The 26,706-nt window shown below is 45.4% G+C and overlaps 4 protein-coding genes across 7 annotated transcripts; 1 reads left to right on the forward strand and 3 right to left on the reverse strand.

The window, feature by feature from the left end:
- Nucleotides 1-1,538: 1,538 nt before the first annotated feature.
- LOC116780585 (E3 ubiquitin-protein ligase Topors-like) lies at nucleotides 1,539-3,327 on the reverse strand. 4 transcript variants are annotated; one of them, XM_032675779.1, is made up of 3 exons: nucleotides 3,103-3,327; nucleotides 2,076-2,997; nucleotides 1,539-2,030 (listed from the first exon to the last, which is right to left on the reverse strand). In XM_032675779.1, the coding sequence occupies exons 2-3, from the start codon at nucleotides 2,961-2,963 to the stop codon at nucleotides 1,584-1,586; spliced, it is 1,335 nt and encodes a 444-aa protein (XP_032531670.1). In that variant the 5' UTR covers nucleotides 2,964-2,997; nucleotides 3,103-3,327; the 3' UTR covers nucleotides 1,539-1,583. The 4 variants fall into 4 exon arrangements, with proteins under 4 accessions (XP_032531670.1, XP_032531672.1, XP_032531671.1 ...); XM_032675781.1 differs by having other exon boundaries at nucleotides 2,076-2,363; nucleotides 2,655-3,327; XM_032675780.1 differs by having other exon boundaries at nucleotides 3,264-3,315.
- A 5,767-nt stretch (nucleotides 3,328-9,094) lies between these two features.
- Nucleotides 9,095-12,126, reverse strand: LOC116780605 (E3 ubiquitin-protein ligase Topors-like). Its single transcript, XM_032675806.1, has 2 exons — nucleotides 10,966-12,126; nucleotides 9,095-9,656 (listed from the first exon to the last, which is right to left on the reverse strand). Exons 1-2 carry the CDS (start codon nucleotides 11,666-11,668, stop codon nucleotides 9,625-9,627), a joined length of 735 nt encoding a protein of 244 aa, XP_032531697.1. The 5' UTR covers nucleotides 11,669-12,126; the 3' UTR covers nucleotides 9,095-9,624.
- A 1,979-nt stretch (nucleotides 12,127-14,105) lies between these two features.
- Nucleotides 14,106-19,765, forward strand: LOC116780877 (AT-rich interactive domain-containing protein 4B-like). The gene is made up of 7 exons (XM_032676239.1): nucleotides 14,106-14,277; nucleotides 14,420-14,711; nucleotides 15,822-15,932; nucleotides 16,679-16,768; nucleotides 17,241-17,381; nucleotides 18,810-18,861; nucleotides 19,572-19,765. Exons 1-7 carry the CDS (start codon nucleotides 14,263-14,265, stop codon nucleotides 19,579-19,581), a joined length of 711 nt encoding a protein of 236 aa, XP_032532130.1. The 5' UTR covers nucleotides 14,106-14,262; the 3' UTR covers nucleotides 19,582-19,765.
- A 964-nt stretch (nucleotides 19,766-20,729) lies between these two features.
- LSM5 (LSM5 homolog, U6 small nuclear RNA and mRNA degradation associated) lies at nucleotides 20,730-25,394 on the reverse strand. The gene is made up of 5 exons (XM_032676240.1): nucleotides 25,287-25,394; nucleotides 24,779-24,874; nucleotides 24,519-24,546; nucleotides 23,861-23,933; nucleotides 20,730-22,117 (listed from the first exon to the last, which is right to left on the reverse strand). Exons 1-5 carry the CDS (start codon nucleotides 25,330-25,332, stop codon nucleotides 22,085-22,087), a joined length of 276 nt encoding a protein of 91 aa, XP_032532131.1. The 5' UTR covers nucleotides 25,333-25,394; the 3' UTR covers nucleotides 20,730-22,084.
- Nucleotides 25,395-26,706: the final 1,312 nt, after the last annotated feature.

Consider the following 26,706-nt stretch of genomic DNA (forward strand, 5'->3'; position numbering starts at 1 on the left):
AAAGCATAATATCTATCTGTACCTTCAACTTCAACTGTTAAGGAAGCTTATTTGATTAGTACTGTCAGAGGTTTCAGGCAACATGTTTAGCTTCATCATGCTTCTTCAGTTTTCAGCTCATAGTTTATTAGGACAGAAGACTTCGCTCTAGACCTCCCATTCCAAAACAGGAACACAGTATTTCCAAAAGCAAATTTTTCCACAAAGTAATGAGCACCCTCTTGTGTTCATGGTGAGCAGAGGCCATGGCCTTGTCATGCTGGAAGCTGTGTTTCAGCCAGCATCATATAATCCATATGGCTCTTCTACACCTAGAGAACAAATCGCTGCTCTCCCCTGTTGGCTACATACAACTCTGAGAAGACATTGAACAAACAAATTCAAAAGAGTATGAGAAACAACCATAATGCTGAAGACACTCATTAAGGGATACATGTATGACTCATTCATCATGATGGAAAAGACAGAATTTTGGGCTGGCACGGTCTCTTGATCGCTATGAAGAATAATGAAAGCATCTAAAGACAATGGTGCAGGGCTTAATTAAGATATGTGGAAATTAATATTTATTTTCCTTTTCCTGTTTTGATAGATGAATTTCACTTAACCCCCTGTGGTTTCTCTGAAATCTAGTCTGCTCTGAAGGGCTGCTAGTATTCCAATATCTGAGACTGCGTATTCTAGTTCTTCACTGCTTGCATACAAAAGATTAGAGGTACTGTTGGGTTTTTTTGGAGGCAGTAGTAAGTTGACATGCTATACATGACTGCCTTAGTTGCATACGCTTCTACTAGTGCTCCTTTACCCTTTCTGATTGTGGCTGTCTTCTTCATGTAGTTTACCTTGCAAAACCCCTGCTTTTTCACTTTCAAAAGTTTCTCTCTTTCCTAAATGTATAACCTGTCTACCAAGAAGGCCACTGGACAGTTCCTAAGGATCAGTCAAGGGCTCAACTGAGGAGGGTCTTCAATGAAGCACATCCCTTCATGAGACTGTAGCTCTTCACGGAGCATCACGCCCATCAGAGCCGTGCTCTGAGAGAGTGCTGTGGTCAGCCACAGAGCTCTGGTTATCCCTACAAAGTGGTGTTTGGATGCAGAGAACTTGTGCTCTGAAGCCCCAGTGCCATGTACTCTGGAAAGGACACTACTCTTTCAGTCCCATGGCATGTCATGACTGGCTGGCAGGACCAGTCCCCCGTCAGCCTGTTTTCCCAGAAACCCTTCTGACCAGGGGGCTGCTAGGCCCCTCCTGTCCCTTTGGCAGCAGACAATGGCAATGCAGGGAGCAACACAGTAATTCCATCTGGGCACAGGCACCAGCAGCCTCGATTTGGCACGTTCTCCTTTGCAAATGCAATCCTCCCCTTTCAGGTTCTCCCAGAAACTCCTCCGTTGTTGCGCTTGCAGCAGGAATTCCCGTGGGAGGAGCACTGGCAATAGCGTCCCGGGGCTCCAGGTGGGCTTGGCTCATGGTGGGGTGAAGGGTCAGGGAAAGATACCAGGAGAAGGTAGAGAAAGCAGCACCTAGAGACTTCGTAAGGGAAATAGCAATTTATTTCCTTTCTCTTGAATGAAGCCCTGCTAGTGCTGCGGATGGGGTGGCCTCTTGGAGGGCTGGGGAGAGTCCGAGAAACTGGCAGCTCTCCTCCTTGGGGCACGCCGAGGCCTCCTGCGGAAAGGGTCCCCGTCCCGGCCCCGGCTGGGACTGGAGGGGCTGTGGCTGCCGCCTTGGGTAGAGGGACCTGCCGCTGCTGCCTGCTCCAACTCCTCCTGCTCTGCAGGAACGGGAACAGGGGGGTGGGGGCTGTGAAGCACAGCTTCCGATGTGCTGAGTCGGTCCTCCACGTAGGAGCCTACAGGGCTGCTGCCAGGGGCTGGGTGGAGGGCGGGAATACTCCCCTGATGGATGCCGGGGATGCCCTCAAGGTTATTTTCCTCCACTCTGCCAGGTTCCCCCGCCTCTTCCCCGAGCTCCTCCTGCTCCCACAGCTCCTCTCCCTCCCCCAACTCGTCCTCCTCTGCTATCGCCTCCTCCTCCAGCTCCTCCTCCAGCTCCTCCTCTTCTACCATCGCCTCCTGCTGCAGCTCTTCCTGGTCTGCAGGGACGGAAGCGGACGGATGGTGGCTGCCGAGGGCAGCTTGCGTTGTGCTGGAGCTTGTAGAGCTTCTGGCAGGGGTTGAATGGGGGGCGGGAGTACCGCGCTGGGTGCTGCTGACGGTGGCCACAGAGCTGCTGTCCTCCTCTGGGACAGCGGGGGAGTGCAGCAGCCTGTGAGCCTCCTCACTGCACTCGTCGACAATGATGCTGATGGTGCCATGGATCAGAGGTTCTGTATGTTCCTCGAGGAAGTCCTGCAGCACCTGGACCAAGACATTCGCAACAGGACCACAGATGGACACAGCATGCAGGATGATGCTCTCTGCAATCCTCGCCATCCACCACCTGGTCCCATATATTGCCTCCAGCTCCTGCCGCAGCCAGGGCACCACAGGATCAAGGAGATGCTCGTCTCTTCGGAAAAGTTCTGCCCACACCCTAGGCAGGAGGCCACCCACAGGCTCTGTTCCTGCACCCCCTGGCTCAGCTGCTGGCAATATCCCCCGTGGAGAACGTGAAGGAGATGCTGCAAAGTGATAGGGGTTGTTTCTAACCAGCTGTCCAAGAGTTGTTCCTGCCCAGCTGCTGGCATCTTCAGGGGCTGTGAAGACACAGTCTATATAGCTATCTGTCTGCACAGAAAACCTGACAGACTCTATCAGTTCTCTGCAGAGTGGGCACACTATTTGCATCTCTGCCCAACGCATAATGCAGCCCAGGCAGAACTGGTGGAGACAGGGCATTACATAAGCGAGGTCATCTCGAGTATCACGGCAGATGGGGCAGTTCCACTCTGTTTCTGTGGCCTTGTCTGTGCCTTCCTGAAGTTTGGGGTCAGATAAGAATGAGAAGATGCTCCCCATGACTGGTTCTGGTATTACCAAAAGGTGTCACACACTGCAAAATGGAGATGCTGTGGTCACGGGCTGTCCTGGGGAGCGTAGGAAGAAATGCCCAGGCCCCTCGAGAAGGACACCCTTCCAGTTCTCAAGGCCTTAGCACCTGTCCAAGGGTATGTTTCCATGCACAGCTCACTTATCAAGGTGCTTGGTTGCCTGAGCCAAGCAACTCAACACTACTAGTGGTTCCAGGATGGGCACTGAGAACTGCCAGTGGCAGCACCCAGCTATGGGAAAAGCCTGACTCAACACTCCAGACCTCATGGACATGTTCAACAGGAGTCCAGGCATAAGCCAGAGCAGGCCAGGCTCTGCCAGCACCCTAATTTCAGCAGTAAGGGACACATAGTGACAATCTAATCTGGTGATGTCACAGTCCACTGCCAGTGACATCAGCCTCCACCACCTTGTGAGTCACAATAAGATGTCCACCCCTATGGTACTCAGACCAACACAGCATGTCAGAGGTTGCTCTCCACAGGGGTCCCAGTATCACCCAGAGAGGTCCTCAGCCCCTGGACTTTCCCCAGCACTGCAAGAGGCCATCGCATCTGGGTCATTATAGCAGTGCCTTTTCACGCAGGATGTAGCCAGGACCCTGAAAAAGGTTCTGAAAAAGCACCCCAGTGATGCTTTTAGAGGAGTCACAAATGGAAGATTGGTTCTCTACAATTTCTGCTTAACAGCAAAGGGACTTTGGTCCTAGTGTTAAAGTCTCTGGCGGTAGGAGCGTGACTGCCAGGGTGGCCTCTGAATGGTCAGACAGGAAAGTTTCCTTGACAGAATTAGAGTTCAGTTTAATCAGAAAGGGGAGTGAGGGGGAAAGGACCTATGCATTAAGGTAAAAACGAGGATTATAAAAGGAGAGAACGAAGAAATGGAAACACAGAGCAAATTTTGGACAGAAAGAGTATGTAATACCAGATGCATAGTTCCCATGAACAATACAGGTATGTTTCAAATAAATGAATAAACAACAAAACCAAACCAAAGTGAAACCTAAATCAAAGCCAATCAACCAAAATGAAAAACCCAAAGCACAGGAAAAATATTACGCAGTCATTTTTAAAACTTAGGAAACTGTTTTCAGACACATTCAGTTTGTATATTGGGTGATCCTTTTGTTGGAGAAGAGAAAAAAATGAATAAAGGCAGTTGAAGAAGGAAAAGTCGTAACATTTAGCATCTCATCTTTTTGTTTCTGGTGTTTCTTCAAAATAAATAGCACGGGTAACTCTAAACACAGGCAATGTTAGTGTATGGGATACACTGGAAAAGTTGTAGCTTTGCAACCTTTTTTAGCAAGCAGCAAACACCATCACTAAACAGGCAGTTACTGTGTGCTGTATCCTCCTGGCCATCGACCCTCTACTGGCTTCACTGATCAGGTGGGCTGCTGTGATCCCCTGAGGTCACTCTGCTAGAGACATCTGAGCCTTCTACAGTGATGTTACTCAGCCCACAAGCCCTGGGTGATGAGAACATATTCCCAGAGGAGGGAAGTGAGCACACCTAGCCAACATTACAGAGGCAGGATGCAAAATGGGAGCAAGCATACAGTTCAGAAGGTCTCATTATCCCCCCAGGGAAAGCAAGGTGCAGGAAAAGAGGGAGAGAGGCCACCCCCAAAGCCCAGCTATGTAGTGATGCCAACTGACCTCGTGCTCCCTGCTAGCCCTCTAAGAAACAGCATCTTTGAGTGCAAAGGCTGTCATGCTTAGCTCAAAATCCAGTACCAATGTTCCATTTGAGAAGCTCAGTCATGCTGGAGCAGATTAAGTATTTTTCACTAGTGCTCTTATTGATGGAAAATGTAGTTTTCTCATAAATCACACAGAATCACACAGAACCATCAAGGTTGGAAGAGAATGTCAAGATCATCTAGCTCATCTGTCAACGTAGCACCTTTATAATCACCCCTAAACCATATCTCCAAGTGCCACATCCAGAAGAAGTGGGAGAGGGGAATGAGAGAGTTCTTAATCAACCTGTTTTGAGTCTAAACAGTGGGCTGCTCGTCAGAGTTAAGGCAACTACACCCTGACCTGTGATCTTGTGACTTTGTTCAGGCTGATGAGAATTTACAATGAACATCATGGCCCCAACCCATGGTTTGGGAAACATGCCCCTCTCTCCATCCCCTTAATTAAAAAAATTACACAAAGGAAGATTAAAATAAGAACTTTGTCGTACAGCTGTTTCCCTGTGCTATGTGAAGTTTTCCTCCCTCTCAACCCTCTTTTTCTAGGAGACGGTTGTTAAGAGAAATGGATGATGCATGTGGCACAGTCTGTTCCAGGAGAGCCACAGTGGCTAAAACTTTCCATGTCCTAGATCAGTGACTTCCAGTACCAGCTCTTGGACCCACTGGCACTGAGGCTCCTGACAGCTCTATTTCATGAATTCAGGTTGACTCCTGTGTGCCCCAACCAGCCCCACAAGCCCATCAACACAGACAGTCATGGTGGGCTGTGTTTGAGCAGCTGCTCCCCTGGGCTGGGGAGCATCCCAGCTGCATCCCTGCTTTTCTGTTCTCCCTTTAGGGGCCTGGTCAGTAAGACAGGCTGTTTTCCCTGGATGTGACCCTGGTGGCTGAAGACACTTGTGCACCTCAGTCCCAGGCTGTGACAACCTTTTTCCTGCTTATACCTGTGGATCTGTCTGTGGGTTCTGGTGACTCCTTCAGGCCAGCCAACTCCTCCCCAAAGATCTCATCAAAGTCTTCCATCATGAACTTCTCCAGCACTTCACTGCATACATCAAAGTCTTGGTCTCAGCCCAGGTGCCTGAAAGCATGTCATGCATGACTCCTGAGCCTTGCCTCTGCATAGAAGGCTGTGGCTGTGGGGCAGCTCTTCCAGGCAGCTACTCCACCAGCATTTGTTGGATAGAGGGGGCTGCCAAGGCCCTCTAGGCGGCCAGCTCGGGTGGGCTGGGGAGGCTGCACCTGGCTGCTCAAGGCAGCTTTACCTTCTCAGTCACCATTAGCATGGCCTTGAGCAGGTCCTCCTTGAGTGGTCTCAACAAGTTTGGCCCCAGGCAGACGGCCAGGCTGCTGGAGGTCATTCTGCTGGTGGACACGTGCTGGCCAATATGTTGGAGCACTGCAAGCAACTGCTTGAGGAGGAGGAAGTTTTCTGCAGGCAACTTCTTGTCCACTCTGAGGGGACAGCAAGGCAACGTTCATCAAGCAAGTGTTGCCTACAGCCACCCCCAAAACTGGCACAGGGGAAGGGACAGCCAGCAGCTGCGTTGTGCAGTTTTCCAAGTGCTTGCAGCCAGCAGTCAGGGCTCCTGTGCTTGAGGAAGGAAGCATGTCATTGCCTCCCATTTCCTGATATCACACAAGCCCACACAAAGGCTCCCTGTCCATTCCCCCAAAATCTGACCTCAAACCTGCAACAGCAAGCTGGCCAAAACCACAGTGTTTTAAGGAGACCACCCCCTTTCAGGCAAGTTCCAGGCTTCTCCCAGTCCCTGCATAAGAGGCAAGCTGCTGCCCATGCTCCCACTAGCAGGTCACAGATCTCTTCCTCCCTGCTGGCTGTCTGCATTGCTACCATCCAGTCCTCACAGAGGCCCCTGATAAGGAGCTTCTAGGGAGTGCTTCAGAGGAAGCCCTGCAATGCCAGGGTATCATTGTGAGCCTTTGAAGATTCCAGCCTAGCCAGGAACTCCTCCAGCTGCAGATCAGAATCACTCACCTTGAGGACGACAGCTAACAGCAGTGCAGGCTGGCTTCCCATATCGACATCTGTGCTGTGGTCCAGGGCCTCCTGCAGCTTCTGAAGGGCTCTATCACTGCCAGCTTTCTGGAATATGCCCTCTGTGGTCAGTCCTGGCTGGTGCAGGACAGCCAGCAAGCTTCTGCAGGAGATGCAGGGGGGCAGTGAGTTGTTTGAGGAGCTGCCTTTCAACAGGAGTGGTTGGGTCAGAGCTCTGCCCCAGAGCAGTGCTGCTGCAAGAACAGGCTGATGACATACTGCTGCAGGTAGGAGGAAGGGCTGCCCCTCTGCAGCAGCAGGACTGCAAACCATGGCCCAGCCTGCAGTGGACAAGACTGCATCACCCATGATGTCTTGTCACACTACTTAGCCATCAACCCAACACCAAACTTCCCAGCACACCTTAGACAGGGACATTCCAAACCACACAGTGCAGACAGTGCTGCAATCTCTCCTTCTATCTTCTTCCTACCTTTTCCCCCTGAAATTGCGACCGTCATTTATAAACTCAGGATGGAGCCAGGTAAGATAAGAATCCTTAAAACCTTACACAAAAGGGGAAAGAAATAATCTTTTCTTGGTTTGCTTCTTCACGGTTACTATCCTTTGCCAGCAATAACTAAGAGTAAGCCCATCAAATGCTTCCACCAGCATGTGGCCTACAATTACTTGCACCCTGAGAGCCCCCTAGCTGCTAGCAAATGTAATAAAGGTAGGACAACTACTACCAGCTGGCCTAGAACTAGCATTGTCTCCCTGCTTGTTCAATCTGATTTCACAATTACTGTAAGAGGACAAGTAGCCCTAAATATCATCTCAGTTTTCTTGTCTGTGTTCCATGTGATTCAATGATGTCAGACCTCCACCTCGTGGCATAGTTATCCCAAATTCCCTGAATTTTCCCTATGTTGTTCTTGAAGTCCTTCTTATTCTGTGCACAGAATACAGTACATACAGTTTCCAGCATAAGCATTAGGTTTTGGCTCTAAAAAGACTTCACCCAATGTGAAATCTTTATGGAGATCCACTGAATTCAGGTTTGAAACAGCTCTGGTTTCCAATCAGCAAGAGAAAATAAAAAAGTTGATACTGAAAATTAAGGAAACATGAAACGCTGCAAAGTTTGCTTAGACTCTTGATTCAAAAACACTGGAACGATGTCTCAGGTGAAATTCCAGCCTCTTATATACCTCCTATGCAGGATTGCACACTTCCAGCCCTTTGATCAGCACAGCAGAGTTTATGGTAAATAGTGCCTGACAAATAACTGTTTCAATTTTTGCAAAAACAAATTTTTTTTTGCAGTGTTTGAAAACAAAGTTGTTGATTATCCATCCTGCTGGTGGATTTTTCTTTACCAAATCAAAATGGTTGCTCCTCTTTGGCTTTTATTTTTTAAAATATTTTAAAAGAATATGATTTTTTAAATAACTATTTTTCATCCTTCCTGAAAAGGTGGTTTTCTTATCTCTTGTTACAAGGCCATGTGGTTTCTAAAATTTGTTCTTTTATAAACTGAACACCAAAAGAAATACCTCTGCTATTAAACCCCTGGACCATCACTAATTTTGTACCCCTTTCAAATATATGATTCTCATTCAGCATTATTGTATTAGGGTTTAGTTGTTTTGTTTTTTTTTTTTGCAACAAGTCTTTTTTATTCTACTCTCCTAGGATAGTGCATCTACTTGACATATAATTTCAGGAAATCCCCTAAAATACGTCAATTTCAGCCTTTATATTAATAGGAAATGAAGAGTCTTACTTCATAAAGTTTTTTCAAGATTTAATAGTGGCTGTAGCCAAAGCTATTACTGCCTCAGGACTAAGCTGTCCTCATCCAGACCACAGATGCAGAGATCATGCCATATACTGCTCTCTACTGCCTCTACCAGCCACCATCGGTCCTGGTACATTCCCTCCAGCCTCTGGCACAGTCAAGGCTGCACAGGGTCCAGGAGCTGCTGCTGTTGTTGGAAAAGTGCTGCCCAGACCTCAGGCAGGGGGACACCCATGGGCTCTGTCCCCTGTGGAGAAGATGGAAGGAACACCACAGGGTGATAGGGGCAGTTCTCACCCAGGCAGGAAAGAGTTCTCCCTGCCTGAGTGGTCTCTGGCAACTCTCTGGGAAAGCTGATGGCAAACTGTACATAGGCCCGTTTACCCTGCTGAGAAAACCTGAAAGTCTCTATTGGTCTTCTGCAGAGCAGGCACTCTGGGTTTCTCTGCACGAGCTGAAAGCATTCAGTTGTACTTTGCTTTCTTTGTAACTGGGGGATTGAAAAAAGACCACGGAAACTTCTCCTACCAATAGAAAATACATATAATAGTATTATAAAGACTCTCTGACAGTATTCATGTTTGGTTTCATATATGACTTTATTAAATCTATATTTCAGAATGAGTGTTGTCTAGCAGGCTTTCAATTCAGTTACAGCAATTGTTTCTCAGCAGGCTAATTTTACTGTAAGACTAGACAAGGAAAGTAATCACTTAGGAAAATGGATTTTCCACGTACACATGCAGTACTCTCATGGCCAGTTTCCTTTTAAGAAGGTCTGGAGTGGCTCCATCTTTGTTGAGTGAGCCCTTGAGAAACTCGATCTTTCTTTACAAGAAATTCCGGCAAGAACTGAAGTTCATGAGATTTTCCAGAACTCCATTGTGCAGCAAAAAATTAGGAAAGCAGAGCCAGTTCCCCTTGAGACCTTTAGGTCATCAGAGGCTGATAGATGGCTAAACTGAGACTCTGGGACGCTTGACTTCTGAAACACCACTCCAAGGTATGACATACTTCTGGGACCAACAGCTCCAGGATAGATTCATGCGGTGGATGGATTCCTCAAAATTAAGATCAGGTGTCCAGGGGACTCTGGAGTCTGACTCCAGAGTGATCATGATCAAAAGTCACACTTTGAAACACAGCTCCCACCTGTTTCAAAATAAAAAAAAATCTTCCATAGCTGTGCAGTTCACAGAGGAGGAGAAGGGGAGAAAATGTGCATGAACACTCTGAGAGGAGGGAAACATCATTCAAAAACTATTCATCCTTGCCCATTCTTCCACCTCAGTGGACTCCTTGCTGATCAATAATTAGTGTAATATAACAAAATGATCAGCCACTGTATTAGACTGAGTATGGGGCACATTGTCACTTGTTACTAATACAGGAGTATATTATTATATATTAATATACAAATACTATATTATAATAGATTAATTAATTATATTTAATTAATTAATCAAATATTTGTTAAAGTAATTTTATTATCATAATTATAATATATTTTCAATTTATAATGAAAATTATAAATTTATAATGATATAATTTATGTATACAAATTATATATAATGAAGCATAGCTAGTTTGAGAAATAAATATTTAATTTATTTAACTAACTAATTAATTAGAATATTTACTAGTTGTATATATTAAAATATTATTAATATATTGTTTGAAGCAGATTCTATCCAAGCACACAGTATGTGACATTTCTAATTAGTAATTAAAGTTGCAAGAACTGAGAACTGTATCCAAACCCTGTTTTCTTCATACAGCTTTTTGGTTCTTGGTCCAAACTACCTTTTAACAAGCTAGGTTGCATTTGGGACTAAATTTTCAAATCGGCTTGTGTTTCAGTATATCAAACTCTCCCAGTATCTGAGAGACTTGGACATTTATACATTTTCTCAGACCCCCAGTGCTGAGGCACTCTCCCAGTGGGGACCTCACCAGGCACCTTCTGGAAGCCAGACCTGGGAAATTGAGGCAGCTTCTGGAAGGTGCCATGGACATTGGCCCCAGGTTTCACCACTTCATCTGAAGTGATGACAAGAGTCCCTCAGGTCTGCAGGGCTCAGGCAGGTCCCTGCCTTGGCCTCTTGGGCTGGGGAGGATCCTGAGGACCCTGGGAGCCAGAGGCCCTCCTCTTTCAGGTATGCCCAGGGCCCTGTGGCCACGCCGGCCCTGCCCTGGCTGGGAGTGGGGGACTGAGGCTGCAGCCCTGGGAAGAAGGACCTGCCACTGCCTCTGCCTGCCCTGGCTCCTCCTGGGGCTAGTCCTGCTCTGCAGGAGCAGGTATAGATGGGGACAAGCTGTGACTCTCATGGAGGGCAGCCTCTGATATACTAAGCTTCCTTTTCCACATTAGAGCCTGTGGTGCCACTGGCAGAAATCCCTTCATGGAAGCTGTTGGACCTGGAGCTGGAGCTGCTGGAGCTGGTACTGGCCTCAGGCCTACCTGTTTCCTCTCCATCAGTGTGGGAGTGCAGGAGCCTCTGAGCCTCCTCGCTGCACCGGCTCACAATAACATTGATAAGCTCACGAACCAGTGGTGCTGCATGTCCTCTGAGGTGGTTCTGCAGCCTAAGGATCAAGGTCTCCTCATGTAGGCCATAGACACAGAGATCAGACAGGATTCTGCTCTCAGCAACCTGTACTGGCAACCACCAGTTGCAGTAAATTTCCTCAAGCCTCTGGCATAGCCAGGGCAGCACAGGGTCCAGGAGATGCTGTTGTCGTTGGAAGAGTTCTGCCCACACTTCGGGCAGAATGCCACCCATGGGCTCTGGCCCTGCAGCCCCCTGCTCAGGTGGGGACACTGTCCCCTGCGGAGAAGATGAAGGGGATGCCCCAGGGTATTGGGGACCACTTTTCCCCTCTGTGGGAGTCTCTGGTGACTCTCCAGAAGCTCGTCTTGCCTGGCTGCTGGCCTGTGGTGACTCTCCAGGATGCGTGATGACAAACAGAAGAGAGTCCCATCTGCCCTGCTCAGAAAACCTGACAGCATCTATCGGTGTTCTGCAGAGTGGGCATGATGGATTTCTCTGTGCCCACTGCAGGATGCAGCTCAGGCAGAACTGGTGGCGACAGGGCAGAACAGAAGCCCTGCTCCTCCGAGTGTCCTGGCAGATGGGGCACCTCCAGGCTGTCTCCATGGCCATTTTTGTGCTCTGCAGCACACTGGGGAGAGCTGAGGACCAGGAGATGCTCCCTGTTGTTGGCGTCACAGAGCAGGAGAGAACTGTGTGACTGTGTGACAGCCCTCCTGACTATCCCAGCAAGGGGAAAAAGAAATGCCCAGCTCTCTCAAGAAGGACACCCTCCTGGTTCCCTGAACCCAATCACCTGCCCCACCCCAGGGGGGTGTTTTCCCTTTACAGCTACTGAAGGTAGCCGACCTTCCCTGTTACCTATAGCGCCAGGGTGCCTGAACCTAGCAGGGCTGGGAAAACACTACTGATGGCTCTGCAATGGCAGCTGCCAAAGGCAGCTCCCAACACACCACCCAGCACTTGAAGAAGTCTGACTAGATGCTCCAGACCTCGCACTCTCGCTCAGCAGGAGTCAAGGCTAGAACCAGATTGGCTCAGGCTCTGCCAGAGCCCAGATATAATCAGAGAGAGATGTGATGTTACAATCCATCCCCTAGTGATGTCACAATCTGCTGCTTAGTAGGTCACCCTCCACCACTGAATGATGTCACCATGGAGTATTCCACTCTGCAGGTGCACAGTGCCAGAAATAAAAAAAGGGAAATACCATTTCTTGTTTTCAGCTTCTTGATTTCTGTGTTGCTCTCCCTCAGCTGTCTGCATCATGTGGCCTTGGTCACCTTGCTAAGGTCTCCTATGAGCAGGATCATGGTGGCACCAGTCAGCATGGACTGCCTGCGGCTGGATATTGCCTCCTCTCCTCATTGCCTTTCCCTGTGCAAAGCCAGGATTTGGAACACCTGGGTGGTAGGTGGCCAGCCCCGGGTGAGAGTCTCCCACCCCTGTGCATCTTGTTCCTGATGCAGGGAGAAGCAGAAAGGGGTGTTTTCGTTCAACCTCATCCACTCCCACTGGCACTTTCCCACAGTGCCAGGTCCTTCTCTGCTTGCCAAGTCTCCATGCTTCTGTAGGCCAGTGTGTTGATGCTCCTCAAAAGCACCAGCGATGGATCCTGACCCCACATCCACAGAAAGGAGCTGGAGTTGCTGCCCTCCCTGGAGTAGTGTGTAAGGGCCACAGGCACCCTGCTCACAATTCCGGAGAGCCCAGGATCCATGAGAACAAAGTGGTTTTGTCTTCTCATCTTCTCACGTATCAAGCCTGAATTTCTTTATTGACCTTGAAGGAACCCTAGAAGCTCTCATTCTAAGACAGTTCAGATAAACTGGGCTTGAATGCCTTAACTGTGAAGATGTTTCCAGAAATACAGGAAATACAGGAGCTTTGAGAGCAGGGGGAAGAATCCAGAGCAGCAGCCATTGTCTTTTTGGACTTCCCCCAAATGAAATCTGATTTCCTTTTATGACAAAGTAACCCATCTAGTTTATCAAGGGAAGCCAGTAGATGTAATATTTTTGGTTTTCAGATATCGTCACTTGTAGTGTCCTTCTGGACAAAATGTCCAGCACACAGCTGGATAAACACATCATGGGGTGGGTGAGCAATTGGCTCTCAGGTCAATCACAGAGGGTAATAGTGAAGGGGGTGACATCTGGCAACTGGTCACTTGTGGGGTTCTGCAGAGCTCCATCCCCGGCCCAGTGCTCTTCAACATCTTTGTAAATTGCTTGGATGCAGCTGAAAGGGATGCTGAGCAAGTTTGCAGATGACACAAAACTGGGAGGAGTTGTTGACTCCTTTGAAGGCAGGGAGGCCCTGCAGAGAGACCTCCCCCCACCTGGGACAAGACAACCCTCGATGTTTGTACAGACTGGGAAATGAGAGGCTGGAAAGCAGTGCCGTGGAAAGGGACCTATGGGTCCTGGTTCATGGCAAGTTGAATATGAGTCAGCAGTGCCCTGGCAGCCAGGAGGGGTTATGAATACTTGACAGGAAAAGTGGCTTCCCAGCCTTATAAAGACAAAAACTTTTCTTATCGAGATTTTGCTTTTTCTCTTTGGAGTGGGGAGGGGAATCTTCTCTTTCCTTCTTTCAGTTTTTCTTTTCTTTTTTTTTTGGAGGGGGGGTGTTGGGGGTTTTTTTGTGTTTTTTTTTTTTTTTTTTTAATGAAATTTACATATGAATTTATAGAAAACAAGTTAGAAGGATCCATTTTATCATCAATGCTGGGAGCCAGCTCCAGAGGGTATGTGTATGTGTGAAATTCAAGAGCTCCTTCTGATGACTCTGGAGAGCAAACCTATGACTAGTCCATACGTGCGTCCCTATCATTTTATTTCTGAGCATTTCTTTCAAAATTCATTCTTTTAAAACTGATACTTAGGCCTAAGTTAGGTTCCTTGGGCAGTGGGCTGCAAGGAAGCTTTTCCTCCTGCCACAGGTGTCAGCACTCCTCCCGCCCCACCCTCTTGCCCACTCCCCTTGCAGCATCATGGAACCTCTGGAACCCATGTGCCAGGACACTGCCCAACTGCCCAACAGCCCAAAACTGCCCAACGGCCCAGAGCTGCCCAACTGCCCAACGGCCACTGAGCCTGGCATCCTGCACTGCCACTGCTCCTACAGCACTTGGTTGGCTGTTTTTGTTTTCCAGTTTGTTTCAGCGTTGACAAAGTCCCTGTCTTCAGCTGAAAGGTCTCAGCATGGACTGTAGGAAGGTACTTGTAATCTTTTAAACAAAGATGAGAGCTTTCCTTTGCAGGTTGGATGTTTACAATAACTGTAAGAGGTGATTAACTGTAGGATACAATTTTACAATTGCTTGAATGAGAAGAGTTCTTAATCTGTTCTTTCACCTAGAATAAAACTGACAGAGAGAAGGAGGAGGAGTATTCAGTGCTAAATACTCCTTTGTCTGTAACTGTAGTGGAGTCCAGTAGCCAGTCCAGTGTCACCATCTCTGGGAGTCTTCCACCAAATCAAGAAGAGATACAAAGCATCAGAAGTGAAACGGATGGCACAGTAAAGGCACACAGTGTTGTAGCAGGGCTGCAAGATCTCCAGTGTGAGGGAAATAGTTGTACAACAGATTTCAATGTCAGTATCAGCTCCAGTAGTAGTAAGCAACCAGAGCCAGAGCACGCTGAAAACGGTAAATTAAAGGGTAAACAGAGCTGTCTTCAAACTAACCAACTCTCATTTTAGCACTGCTGATGTATCTTCATTCTGTTATGGTCACACTGCTGGGAAGTGAATTTTTGGAGGAAGTAGTAGCCTGTTGTCTACTTCAAATGTGTGGAAATGGCATAGTCATCTAGAAAATAAAATACCGCCAGGAAGTTTCTTGGCCTTTTGTTAGGAAACGTGATGGTTTCAATGAGGAAAAGAACTGTGTAAGAATGACACTTATACTGGACCTAACAAGCTGTAATACATTGTAGCAAGACAGAAACATTTTGAGTACCCTCCTTACAAGTAGAAGATGCTGTTCCTTGATTCTCTGTAAGCTGTTTATTTGGAAGAGAGAAAGTGCCAGTTATTGCATGCTTGGGCAATCATTTCAAACTTGCACCTTCTGAAGTTAATGTTCTAAAAAAATACATAAATACATACAAAAATCCATAGAAGAAAAAAACCAACCTGATATCAAGCCTTGACCCTAACTGGGTTTCACAATCAGATGTGATTTTTCAGATCGATCCTGAGACAACTAGAGAACAGGGGATAATAAATACAGCCAACAGTTGTGCACATGATGTCAGTGTACTGTTGCCTGCTTTTTAACTGTTGGCAAGGTTGGATACAAAACTTTTCTTTGTGAAAGTGACTGGCTCTTTTGCAGTACCATCAAAAGTACAGCTACTTTCACTGTGTTGTAGTGCCTAAAAATTTATTAATACTAAGGAAAAAAGTACATGTCTGACTATAATCCTGAGATGACAGAAGTGGTTTCTTCATTGCAACAAATTTCAGTTAACATTAACTGAATTTTCTCAAAATGCTCTTAAGGTGTGTTATCTTCGTCATTCTGTTGGAACCATTCTTTTGAAAAAATGCAACAAAATGCATTTCCTTAAACAAAGGCAAGAGTTTAAAAGAGGTCAGTAGGTAGCCCTCAATAAATATATCTCTATTGTTTTGTTAATTATAGATGTATAGACTTGGAGAAAAACACACAGAACTGCAAGCATTTTTTTTATTATTTCTGTTTCTTTCTACTTTTTGTGGGGTTTTTGTGGGTTTTTTTTGCCCATCATTATAGTGTTTAGAGACCAAAAAATCCTTCAAGATGCTCAGGAAAGAGACAGCTCCTCAAAAAAGCAGAAAACAAGCCTCAAAACATCTGTGAGCAACCAAAAGAAGAGTAAAAGTAGTAAGTACAGCAGCTCAGTGTGAAATGAAATGTGTAAAAGTACTGTGCCATTTCTTTGAAATTAATAGTAAAAAAAGTGAATCAGAGGATGTAGTAATCAGTTGTTCAAAGCCTTTTATAAAAGTATAGCCCCATAAGCAAGAAGATGTGGATAAATTTGGCACCCACATGGAACACATTGCACTGTGTCTTTGCTTTTTCTGATGCAGGCAATTTATTTATAGCAGTGGTTCTAAGGCAGAAAGTGTGCTTCTGCCATGATACATTTGGAGAGTAGAGTGCACTCTGTCTATATGAACCTTGAGCAGTTGGATTGTATTCAAGAGTCTCCTTCCAAGAAGTGTGTCCTTACCCCATGTCCTTATGTTCTTGCACACATGCTTTCAGCAATATACAGTTTTCAGGATGGATTGTGGAGACACAGTCAGGTACTTTCATCCACTCTCTAGCTCTGTAGGATTTTGGTTCCCATAGATTCACAGAACAGCTCTGAGTCTACCTGCACAGCAACTAACCAGGCAGTACTTCCAGTGAAAGGTTTCCCTTTCCCAGCATTCCAGAATTAGAGGGGCCCCATCACAGACCTGGTTTGTGGTGCTGTACTTGGGCACCAGTGGTGCAGAGAGCTGTGTGCCAAGCTGCCAGACCAGGATGGATTCTGTCATTTTAGAGTGAGACAGCTCCTGGTAAGCTTTGGGTTGGGTGGGAAAGTTGCTTTGTTTTTGTAACGATCTATCTTCCCACAGGCAAATGTGGACAAAATAGAGAGAGGGAGTCTGATCTTAAAGAACAGGATAATTGTTTGCCCAAAGTTTGCAAATGGAGTTTTCAACTGTGTAAGTATCATTTTCAAAACATGGCTAGTGTGGCCTTGTGACATAACATAACAAGGCTTTTTGAATTTTCTTGTTTGGGTTTTTTTTTCCCACTAAAATTATTCCATCCTCAGTTTGCTTAGTTCTGTGATAAATCCTGGGTGGTTTTCTTGCTGCTTTACTTCTCCTTCTCTAGTTCTTGTTTAGACTCTTAGCTGATTGATTTGTAACTTTTTCCCTTTCCATTTTGCCTTAGTGAACTTGGACATGTTTCCTCCTTCTCGTAAGAAGAACTTTCAGTGTGTTTGTGTCAGTCAGCTACGGGTACACAAGCTTGTGATAAAAAACAGTAGCTGTTGCTGTGTTTCTCAGCTTTGCTGCCTGCTACCTGAAAGCAGATCACTAGGATTTGAGTACTTCCCATTTCACCAAAATTCAGAAGGTTTGAGAAATGCTGCAATGCAATAATTAACAGAGACTGTTTAACTTTCAGATGACTTGGAAAATTTGACCAGTGATGAGCGCATAGCACTTCTCCAAGCAAAAATGCAGGAAATTCGGAAACGTTACCTGTTGTTGAAAGCTGAGGTGGCTGCCATTGACCGGAGAAAGCGCCTAAAGAAACAGCAGGAAAGTAAGTACTGGGAACTAAAATTTACTTTTAGAGGGCTAAATTGCAAGTCATGTTATTAAGGTGTTAACAAGGGTTGTATAATCTTTTGGGAGATGAGTGTATTTATGTTTGTTTTTTTTCTGAAAACACTGTATACAGTCATTTTATGACCTTTAGAAAGTCTGGGTCAGATACTCAGTGATAATGTAAGGAGAAAAACATTTAAAAGCAGTCAATCTAGTTAGTACTGTTAAGGCAGAGCTACTTTATATAGGAAACAATATACAGGAAATAAACTTTTCTAAGCAGTGAACAAAGTAACTAACATTATTAATAACTTCTAAATTTTCTTCAAGTTACAGATTAGTTTACTGTAGTATTGCCTGTGTGCTTAGTTAGTGCTTTCCCCCTAGGATAAGGGATTTATTTCATGAGTTTAAGGGAGACAATAAATTAAATGTCTCATTTCTCTGAAGCTGCCACACCTATTGCTGTAGGGAATGTTCTAGTGTACCTACTGCTAGGAGTGCTAAAAGGATAATTTTCTCCATGTCTTGTTCACATGTGTGTTTTAAGAGTTCACTGAGAATAGGAAGAAGGACTGAAATGCCATGTGTAGTAAGATTTTATGGCTGCAACCATCACACAGGAACTGCAGTTGCTGCTTGCTTGCCAGAGTACTGTGTATGTGCAGATTCAATGCTGAGACAAGGCCCGACCTATGCCGACTCCCTGAGGAAAGAAAAAGAACAGCTGACATGCTGGTGGGCCAGGAATAAGCTCTGCTGTCATCTGGCTGGGCCCTTCATCTGCATGGCTGATGAACCAGGGCTGCAAGGGCAATCGACAGCAAAATTAGGGAAAAAAGACTTTTTGCTTTTCCATCACTAGGCGTTAGATGCTGGAGTCAGTATATATGCCCTGGTTCTACCAGGACAGCGTTAATTTTTGCAGTAGCCAGGAGGGGGCATGGCCGGGTTATGCTATACCACCTCATGTCATTGCTGGGGGAGGGAAAGGGTTTCTCTTCCAGGGAGAAGTGGTTCAGTCCACTTAAGAAAACGCAGCAAAGGGAGCTGTCTAGGATTGCATATTATTGAGTTTTTTTCCCATGTGAGTCGTTTATTTTCTTATACCCTCTGTCACTAGTATTGTTGCTATTACCATTCGTTTTCTTATCTTATTGCTGTTTCCAGTAATTTTTTCTTATCTCAACCCGTGATCCTTGATTTTTTTGCCTCCAATTCTCCTCTCCAATCTGCTGCAGCAGGGAGAAGGAGGGGGAGCGTGAGAGAGTGTTCCATGGTTTGGGAGAATCTTAGTGGGGGCACCGAAATGGGGAGTACCTTTCCTACACCATAAAAATATACCAATGCTTGTTGAATAGGAAAAGATTCTAATTGCTTATTTATAAATGCTTATAACCTGCGTTTTCTTCTTCGTTTGCAGGGGCTGCTGCCACGTCAAGTTCCTCACCAGATGGAATGTCAGGGGAATGCAGGTGACAGCAGGACTTGACAAAGCACTTCACACTCAATGGCTGCTGAGGGCCACTCTTTTTAATCCGTCCTGAAAACCAAATATTCATTAAAAAAATCAAGCAAACAAACAAACAAACAAATACTAATGTTTATGAATTTGAATTAGATTTAAAAAGGATACTCTGGGTTTTAAGAATCCATTAATTGGAATGAAACTACAATACTTTGCCATTTTTCAATAAAACAGGGGTCTTTCTAATTTTTATAAATGACATGATTAAAAAAATAAAGAAAATGGCTAAGAAACTATTAAGTTTTAACATATGAGGATTGCATTCAGCCTGATTAAAATGTGTATTTCTTCATAATGGACTAAACAGGTATATTTTTGTGTTTTCTTGTAACTGTTTCTCTTCCTGTTAAAGCAACAAATACTTCATTTGTAATGCTTACTTTATGATGAGTTTCAAGGAGAAGGCTTCAAGAGAGAGGTGTGAGCTCATAAAAGCTTATAGAAAAAAGCTCTAAAATATATATTAGGTTCTGCAGAAAATGGTGTTATGCAACATATTGTACAAATGTAAGCCAAGGCCTCTAAACCAAAATGTCACAGTTTGTGAATCCCTGACTTTAACAGTTTGATTAAGCAACAGTAGTATCCTCATGAAAATGACATCAAGCTGCAGAATCGGTTGGTAAGTGATTAATTCAAACCCATTCTCTCTTTCAGCAAGAAGTAAAAATGTAGACCATCATTAATGTAGCACCAGTCAAAACAAAGCTGAATTTTGATTCTTTTTCCTTATGGTAGTTTGAAAATTTCAAAGCAAGCTCCTGAAGATATTCACTGACTCCTTACATCAACTGCCTCAAGTTCAGATTCAGTGCAACTGAAACTGGAATAAAACTTGTGTTCTCTGCCTACATCGTGTCTGACTGTAGTTCTTAACCAAAATACTGTTATACCTGAAAAATGACACATTACTGATGAGACTGGTAAATCACAAATGATGATAAGCTTTGGAAGTGCTGACTGTGTTAAGAAATACCAGTGATCCAGGGCTGGTGGGAGCCGTTTTAATAATTTCAGTGAGGTTACAGGAAAAAGAGAGGATATTTACACCCAGACTGAACAGCAAGTAAACTGAAACAGTAGGCAGAAAGGAACCTTCTGCCTACTGAGACAGATAGCCAGGTAGTAGAACTAAAGACCACTGCAGCCAGTGCCATCCTAAAGAAAAACAGAAAACAAAACAAACAAAAACCAAAAAAAACAGCACCATGTGTGGGACAACCATTAAGTTATTTTAACTTGATGACTACCCTGCTCTAAACTTTAAGCATCATTAACTTTTCTATCTTTTTAAAGCCTAAGGTTCTTCTTTCAAATTACCTACTTGTAGTTGCACCCTCAATAGCATTCTGGAGAATACCAGTGTCACAACTTCTATAGGACAGTGCAGTTTGAATAAGCACTTGATTTCTAACGGAGGAAGAACAAAAAGCACCAGCACTCACTTACTGAATTGACAAGCTTACTACCACACTTCCAAAGCAAAAGGCTACAGGAATAATGAATGCCAAGCAAACCAGCGAAGATCTGCACACACTGGAACATACACAGAATCTTATTCAACAAAATCCCAACACCATAGTGCTGCACTGGCTAGAAATCTTTCCGGTTTTCTAATGAGAAGACTCAACTTGTTTCTAGGAAAGAAAGTGTTTGAGGCAAACACTAGCAGATGATGTTTCAACTAAATGTAAGTTTAAAATATACATTTTTTTAATACATGTATTTAAAAAAGGCTGGAGGATGAAATGGCAACAGAAAGAAAAAACAGTTCAGGGAGTAAATGGTAGAGATTGTCACCACACAATCTAAACATTGCAATTGCAGATCATTTATTCAGAACACGTGAGCCAGAAGTCACACACTCCCTGGGATAGGGGAGGGACTCTCTCTCCCCTTTAACAGGCTACAGCGAGAAGTTCTCACTGCTTTGTGAGCTCAGGCCCAGTTAGCAGAAGGCAGCGTTTCTGTCAGCCGAAGCAAGGCAGAAAGATCTCCAGCAGCTTCCTTGCTGTCTCTTGCTCATGAGCCCCCTTCTTCAACTCTTCTTCCTTCTGCTGATGGGAAAGTAAAGTACATCCTGTCTGTGTGAGCCCACACAGTGCCCCTCCTTGTCTACAGTAAGACCTGTGACTACTCTCCAAAGACATTTACACATGGAAGCCAGTTGAGAGGTGTAGTATGAAAGCATAAGCTGCAGTGGCAGCATGGCATTGTGACAAAACAGCAGTTCCTCACTTTATAGAAATTGTCCTAAAACAGTAGCTCACAATATCTGTCAAGTTTTTACCTCACAGGAGAACAGATGCAGCCAAAAAACCCCATTTATTTTAAAAAGAGTGCTCTGAACTATGCAAGCAGGCACAGGCAGCTCCCAATTTGAGTATACAGGGCATCAGTGAGTGGTGAAATCAGAGTCACCACTGATATCAATGAGAAGTTTTAGCACCAGCCTTTGGGTTTTTTACCCCCTGAACACGAACTAGGTCTGGTCTGTCTGTTCTCACTTGCCAACTGCCATTACAGTGCCTTTACTATAGGGAAGTGTATCCACCAAGTAAAAGAAGTCCAAGAGAGCTGAACCCCAAGGCCAGCTGGTGAGCATCAAAGGGATGCACTGTTTGAAGGGCTTTCAGAATTCTACAGCAGCTGCCACATAGTTTCCAGTGACATAGCCCAAAGCAGCCTTTAAACAGAACATCCAGCTCAGTGTCTGCCTGTGTGCCAAAGAACAGCAACTTCTGGCTCATGACTTGTGTATTATATAGACTTGGGCCAAAAACAAATGTGACAGATGTAAAAAAACTGAAGACTGATGGCAACTGAAATCTAACAGTAATTTTTCTGTTCCATCAACCAGTTATAAAATTATCCAACTTGTGCACTTACATAAGAGAACACAGTAACTAACAAAAAGAAAGCCTTTTATTCAAAAGAGGTTCATGTATCTTTACAAGAAAGTCATGATTTCAACTTACAAAGTCAACATTGCCATCAGCACCTTTCCTGAAGAGAAAATCCTTGTCTATTGTAAAATGTTAAGTGTATAAACACAGCAGACAATCCACACCAAAACACACCTCTATCCCAAAATCTCTATTTAGATTTTACACATACACATATAAAATATATATGAATAACATGTCTTCACAGATGACAACTGCATCACTTTATACTTCAGGTCCTTCTCCTCCAGGAACCAGCTATAAAAGAACAGGACATTTTTGTATTAGTGCCACAGAGTTGAGCTTTACAAAGCCATACATGACAGCTCTTGCTTTACAACAAGCATTTCAGTAGATGGAGACTTCATGGCAGACCACAAAAGTGTTTTTTAGACTCAGTATTACCTTCCTCTCACAACAGAGGAAGTCAGTTATGGCAAGAGACATACATACCAAAAAGGTAGCAAGGAGTAAGTCAGCAGAGCATTTTCTTGTGAAAGAAGCAAAGAACTGAACAACAGAAGAAGAAATATAAAAGGAAAAACACGGGAAAAAAAATAACCATTCCTTATCTTCGTCATAATCAGCTGAGCATTTCTAAAGAGAAAGAGCTTCACTGTTTTTGGGACCAAAATAAGAAAGATTCCAAAGCACAGACTTTCTGATATGGGAAGATGTGTCCCCAAAAGAGACCCAAGATCTAATGCAGAAATTTATCTATGTCTTGCTGAAAAGTTGCACTCTAAGAATCACCAGCTTCTGCTTCACAGGCAGTACACCACCAGCTTAAATGGATGGTAGGAATTTCACCCCATATGAGGAGTCAGAACATGTGCTGTCCTGTAAGGATGCAGAACAAAAACCAAAGCAGAAAAAGGCTTCAAAATTAAGTCAAGAATGACATTTGCTCAGATACAAAGTGCAGAGGTGCAAGGCAGGTAAAACAATAAAATGGAGATAATTTCTCACTCCTACAGAACCAACTTAGACTCAAGTGAGCCTTCCTCTTCCTACGAAATTAGGAATACACTCGTGTCCAAAGTCTGGGCTTTGTGGCCATCTATGCAGACAAGCAAAAGAGCTGCTAGGGTCTGCTTGTGCGCATCTAAGAAGCTGCAGAATTCAACTCAGGGATACATAATCACAACACTTAATTGCTGTTTCAGTACTAATCTACACACATCAGCACGTGACAAACTAAAAATCCTAGTGCTTTTGATCTGGTATAATCCAACACACCTCCAGATTTTTTGGCAGAGCACATAAAGGTGTAGCTCTCAGGGCACCACATGGTATCATGATCACCAAATGACTCAATGAGCTTGTCAGCATCCAAACTGCTGCAAACACACAAGTACACACAGGAACGTCTGACCCATGTGCACAAGCAAACACTCCAGAGCTAAAAGCCCCTGGAAGAGCTGGCCTATAACTACTTAAAAGGAGGCTGCAGCCAGGTGGGGGTTAGCCTCTTCTCCTAGGCAACTAGTGACAGGACAAGCTGCATCAGAGGAGGCTCGGGATGGATATCAGGAAGAATTTCTTTATTGGAAAGGTTGTCAGGCATTGGAATGTACTGCCCAGGGAAGTGGTGGAGACACTATCCCTGCAAGTGTGCAAGAAACAACTGGACATGACACTTTAGTTGGCATGGTGGTGTTCGGTCAAAGGTTGGAGTTTACAATCTTGGAGATCTTTTCGAACCTTAAAAATTCCATAGTTCTAATAAAATCAGTGACTCCCTGCATGAACACCAGAAAAACATTCACAAAAACAAAACTAGAGCCATGGTCTTTGCATTATTCTTTTGTAAACCACAGCATGTAACAAGTAAGGCAGTAAGGTCAGTTTTCCAACATAATTCATAAACAAAGATGCCCCAGAAGGTACTTGAAAATTCCTGATGCAATGGAGCTGTCTAGAAAGCTCAGTTTAGAGTAGTGAAACTCAACTGCTGATTTACAGGCACAGAAAATCAACACATGAGCAATGATTACTTACCATTGTTATGTTATTTCCATTTAGCAGAATCTGGTCTAGCTTGGTGATTCTTCTGCCCTCAGGTGTAATCTCACTGAAGGAGGATTAGAAATAGCAAGTGAGAACACAGAACCAGGGACAACAGCTCCAGTTTTGACCACAGAACTGACAGAAATCTCTGTGTTAGTTCCTTATGGGAACTAACATATAAATCAGCCACACTGCAGCATGATCTTAATAAATGGACTGCCTGGGTAAAGAAAGCTACCTGCCATCTAAAAACGATCTCTTCTACTCAGTACATGAAGATGTGTGTTCACCCTCTAAAGCTTGCCAATTTCTTGAATATCACATATCAGCATGGCATAACAAAGTAATAAACACTTATCCTTTAGTTTCCTACTTTTTTTAATCTCTGCCTAGGCCTTAAGGAGACGGAAATGGAAAGTTCAACACAATCAAAATTAAGATCACAAATCAGGAACCCCATTACAACTATAAACCGTGCAATAGCTGCTCTATGACGTGGTTGTCCTGAACAGATCACCCTACTCTAGTTTCAGTCCAAGGAAAAACTGGTTAGCTGGCAAGTATTCCAAAAATATAACATTTTGCTTACAGATCTTATACTGTATTTTGCCTCAGCAAACCAAACAATAGCAAAAAGAGGAATACTTACAATTCTGTAACATCTTCCAACACCATATCTGAAAATCCAGTTTCAAGGAAAACAAGGCTCAAAGTTTTATATCAAGAACATTTAATGCTATTTTCAGTTTATACCATACTGTGATTTTACCTGAAAGTTGAAAATATCGGAATAATACAACTGATCCATATAAAAAGGTTCTACCCAGTGAACTCAAAACTCTCACAAGCAATAAACGAATTGAGCCAAAGGACCGAAGTGGGCAGCCTTGAACTCCCATCGAAGGATACTGACGAAGTCATCGAATCCTAGAAGTGTCCCGACAATTTCTTTGTCGCTCTTCATCACGATGTGAATGCGTGACCCTATGCACTTGTCCACAAGCTCTGTAAGCACACGGGGAAATGTTTGTTGTACAAAGCACCCTCTTGCGGCTTACAACTTGTTTGTGGTTATTTACAGACACACGGACACGGACACATCCCCCTACACGTGAGCCCCCCCACACCCTCACACCCACGCCCACCACACACCCCCTCCCTCAGCCCCACACTCACAGACGCCCAACACGCCCCCCAACACCCTCGCTCCCTCTCTACTCCGCCCGCCCTCCCACACCCCTCCAAAATGCCGCCGGGGCGCGCGCGGGACCCGCCGCCCGACGTGGGGCGCGCTCCCGCCCTCCCGCTTCCCGCCAGGCGGCAGCGCCGCTCAGGACACGCAGAGGGCCCGCAGCCTCCCGTCCCCGCCCGCAGAGGGACCCTAGCCCCGGGCGGAACCCGCCGGGCCCCGTGGTACCGAGCGGCAGGAGCTGAGACGGGTTAGACACCGCGCCCGCCGCCATGTCGGAGCCAGGCCTGACCAATCGCTGCCACCGCCCACACACGTGACGGGCTGCTCGCCAGCTCAGCAGCCCCGGCGAGCGGATGGCAGAGCGATCGCTCCGCCCCCCGCTCCGCTCCGCCCGCCGCTGGCCAGTCGCGACACGTGCGTGTCCCGACGGTCGCTCTTGCTGTTCCTCTGTGTAGCGACTTGGAGGGAAACCGCCTTTTCCCCCGTTCTTTCTCCTCCTGCTGGCCCCGCCGGTGCCGGGGTGTCCCCAGGGAGCTATGGCGACAGCGGGCTGTGCAGAATGCGGGGAGCGTTTTGTGCGCTGTGTGTCACAGCTATTACAGAATCACGGGATCAGTCAGGTTGGAAGAGACCTCTGGGTTCATCGAGTCCAACCTGTGACCGAACATCACCATGTCAACCACCAAGTGCCACATCCAGTCTTCCCTCAAACACTTCCAGGGATGGTGACTCCACCACCTCCCTGGGCAGCCCATTCCTATGTCTCGTCACCCTTTCTGTGAAGAAATTCCTACTAATGTCCCACCTAAATCTCCCCTGGTGCAGCTTGAGTCTGTCTCCTCTCAGACACAGCTGCAGAGTCATGCAGCTGTGTCTGAGAGGAGGGTTTGTAACACTGACTGGTTTTGTGGGAGGCAGAGCATTTCACAGGTTACAGAACCTCCTGATTGTTACCTTTCTCTACTCTTCACATTCCCTTCCTGTAGCAGCCGACTGTTCTTCCAGTTTGTACCTTTGACACATGTTCCTTTGACACTTGTTCCTTCCAACTTCCCTCGGGGAATTTTTCATTGAATTCCTAACACCGGAATGCCAATATGCATTAGAAAGAGCTGATTCTGGTGTGAATCAACAGCTGCTCTTTGCAGATTGTGCTGTGAACCTTCGCTGGGAGTAGCAGTGAGCAAAGGCCACCGTATCGCAGGAGAGAGAGCACCTCTTGGTCAGAGGGAGCAAGCTGGGCACACCTCAAGCCTCCCAAACCCAGCATATAGGCTCCTTTCTCCGCTTTGTTCTCTCCTTTCCTTCCTTCCCTTTCTTCCTCCCTCAGTCTTCCTCCTTTCCCCCTTCTCTTCTGTCTCTCTTACCACCTTTTTCTGTCCCTGTTGAGATAATTCTTTAACATCCAGTCGTATTTTGTTCTTCCAACACCAGAGCAAAAAACAGTGCTGTGTCAAAAAAGCTGGTCTCGTACCAATACATTAACGTTCCCAAACCTTTCTTCCTCATGTTTGATTTCTTCCAGAAAGAGAATGCTGCTTCTCAATTCTTCATATTCTGCACATCAAATATATCAATATACTTTCTTTTTGGCAATTTATAAAGAATATTCATTTACAGCAAGCAGGTCTGAACAAATCTTGGT

The sequence above is a fragment of the Chiroxiphia lanceolata genome, chromosome Z (genome assembly GCF_009829145.1).
Source record: "Chiroxiphia lanceolata isolate bChiLan1 chromosome Z, bChiLan1.pri, whole genome shotgun sequence".
NCBI classification, from domain to species: domain Eukaryota; kingdom Metazoa; phylum Chordata; class Aves; order Passeriformes; family Pipridae; genus Chiroxiphia; species Chiroxiphia lanceolata.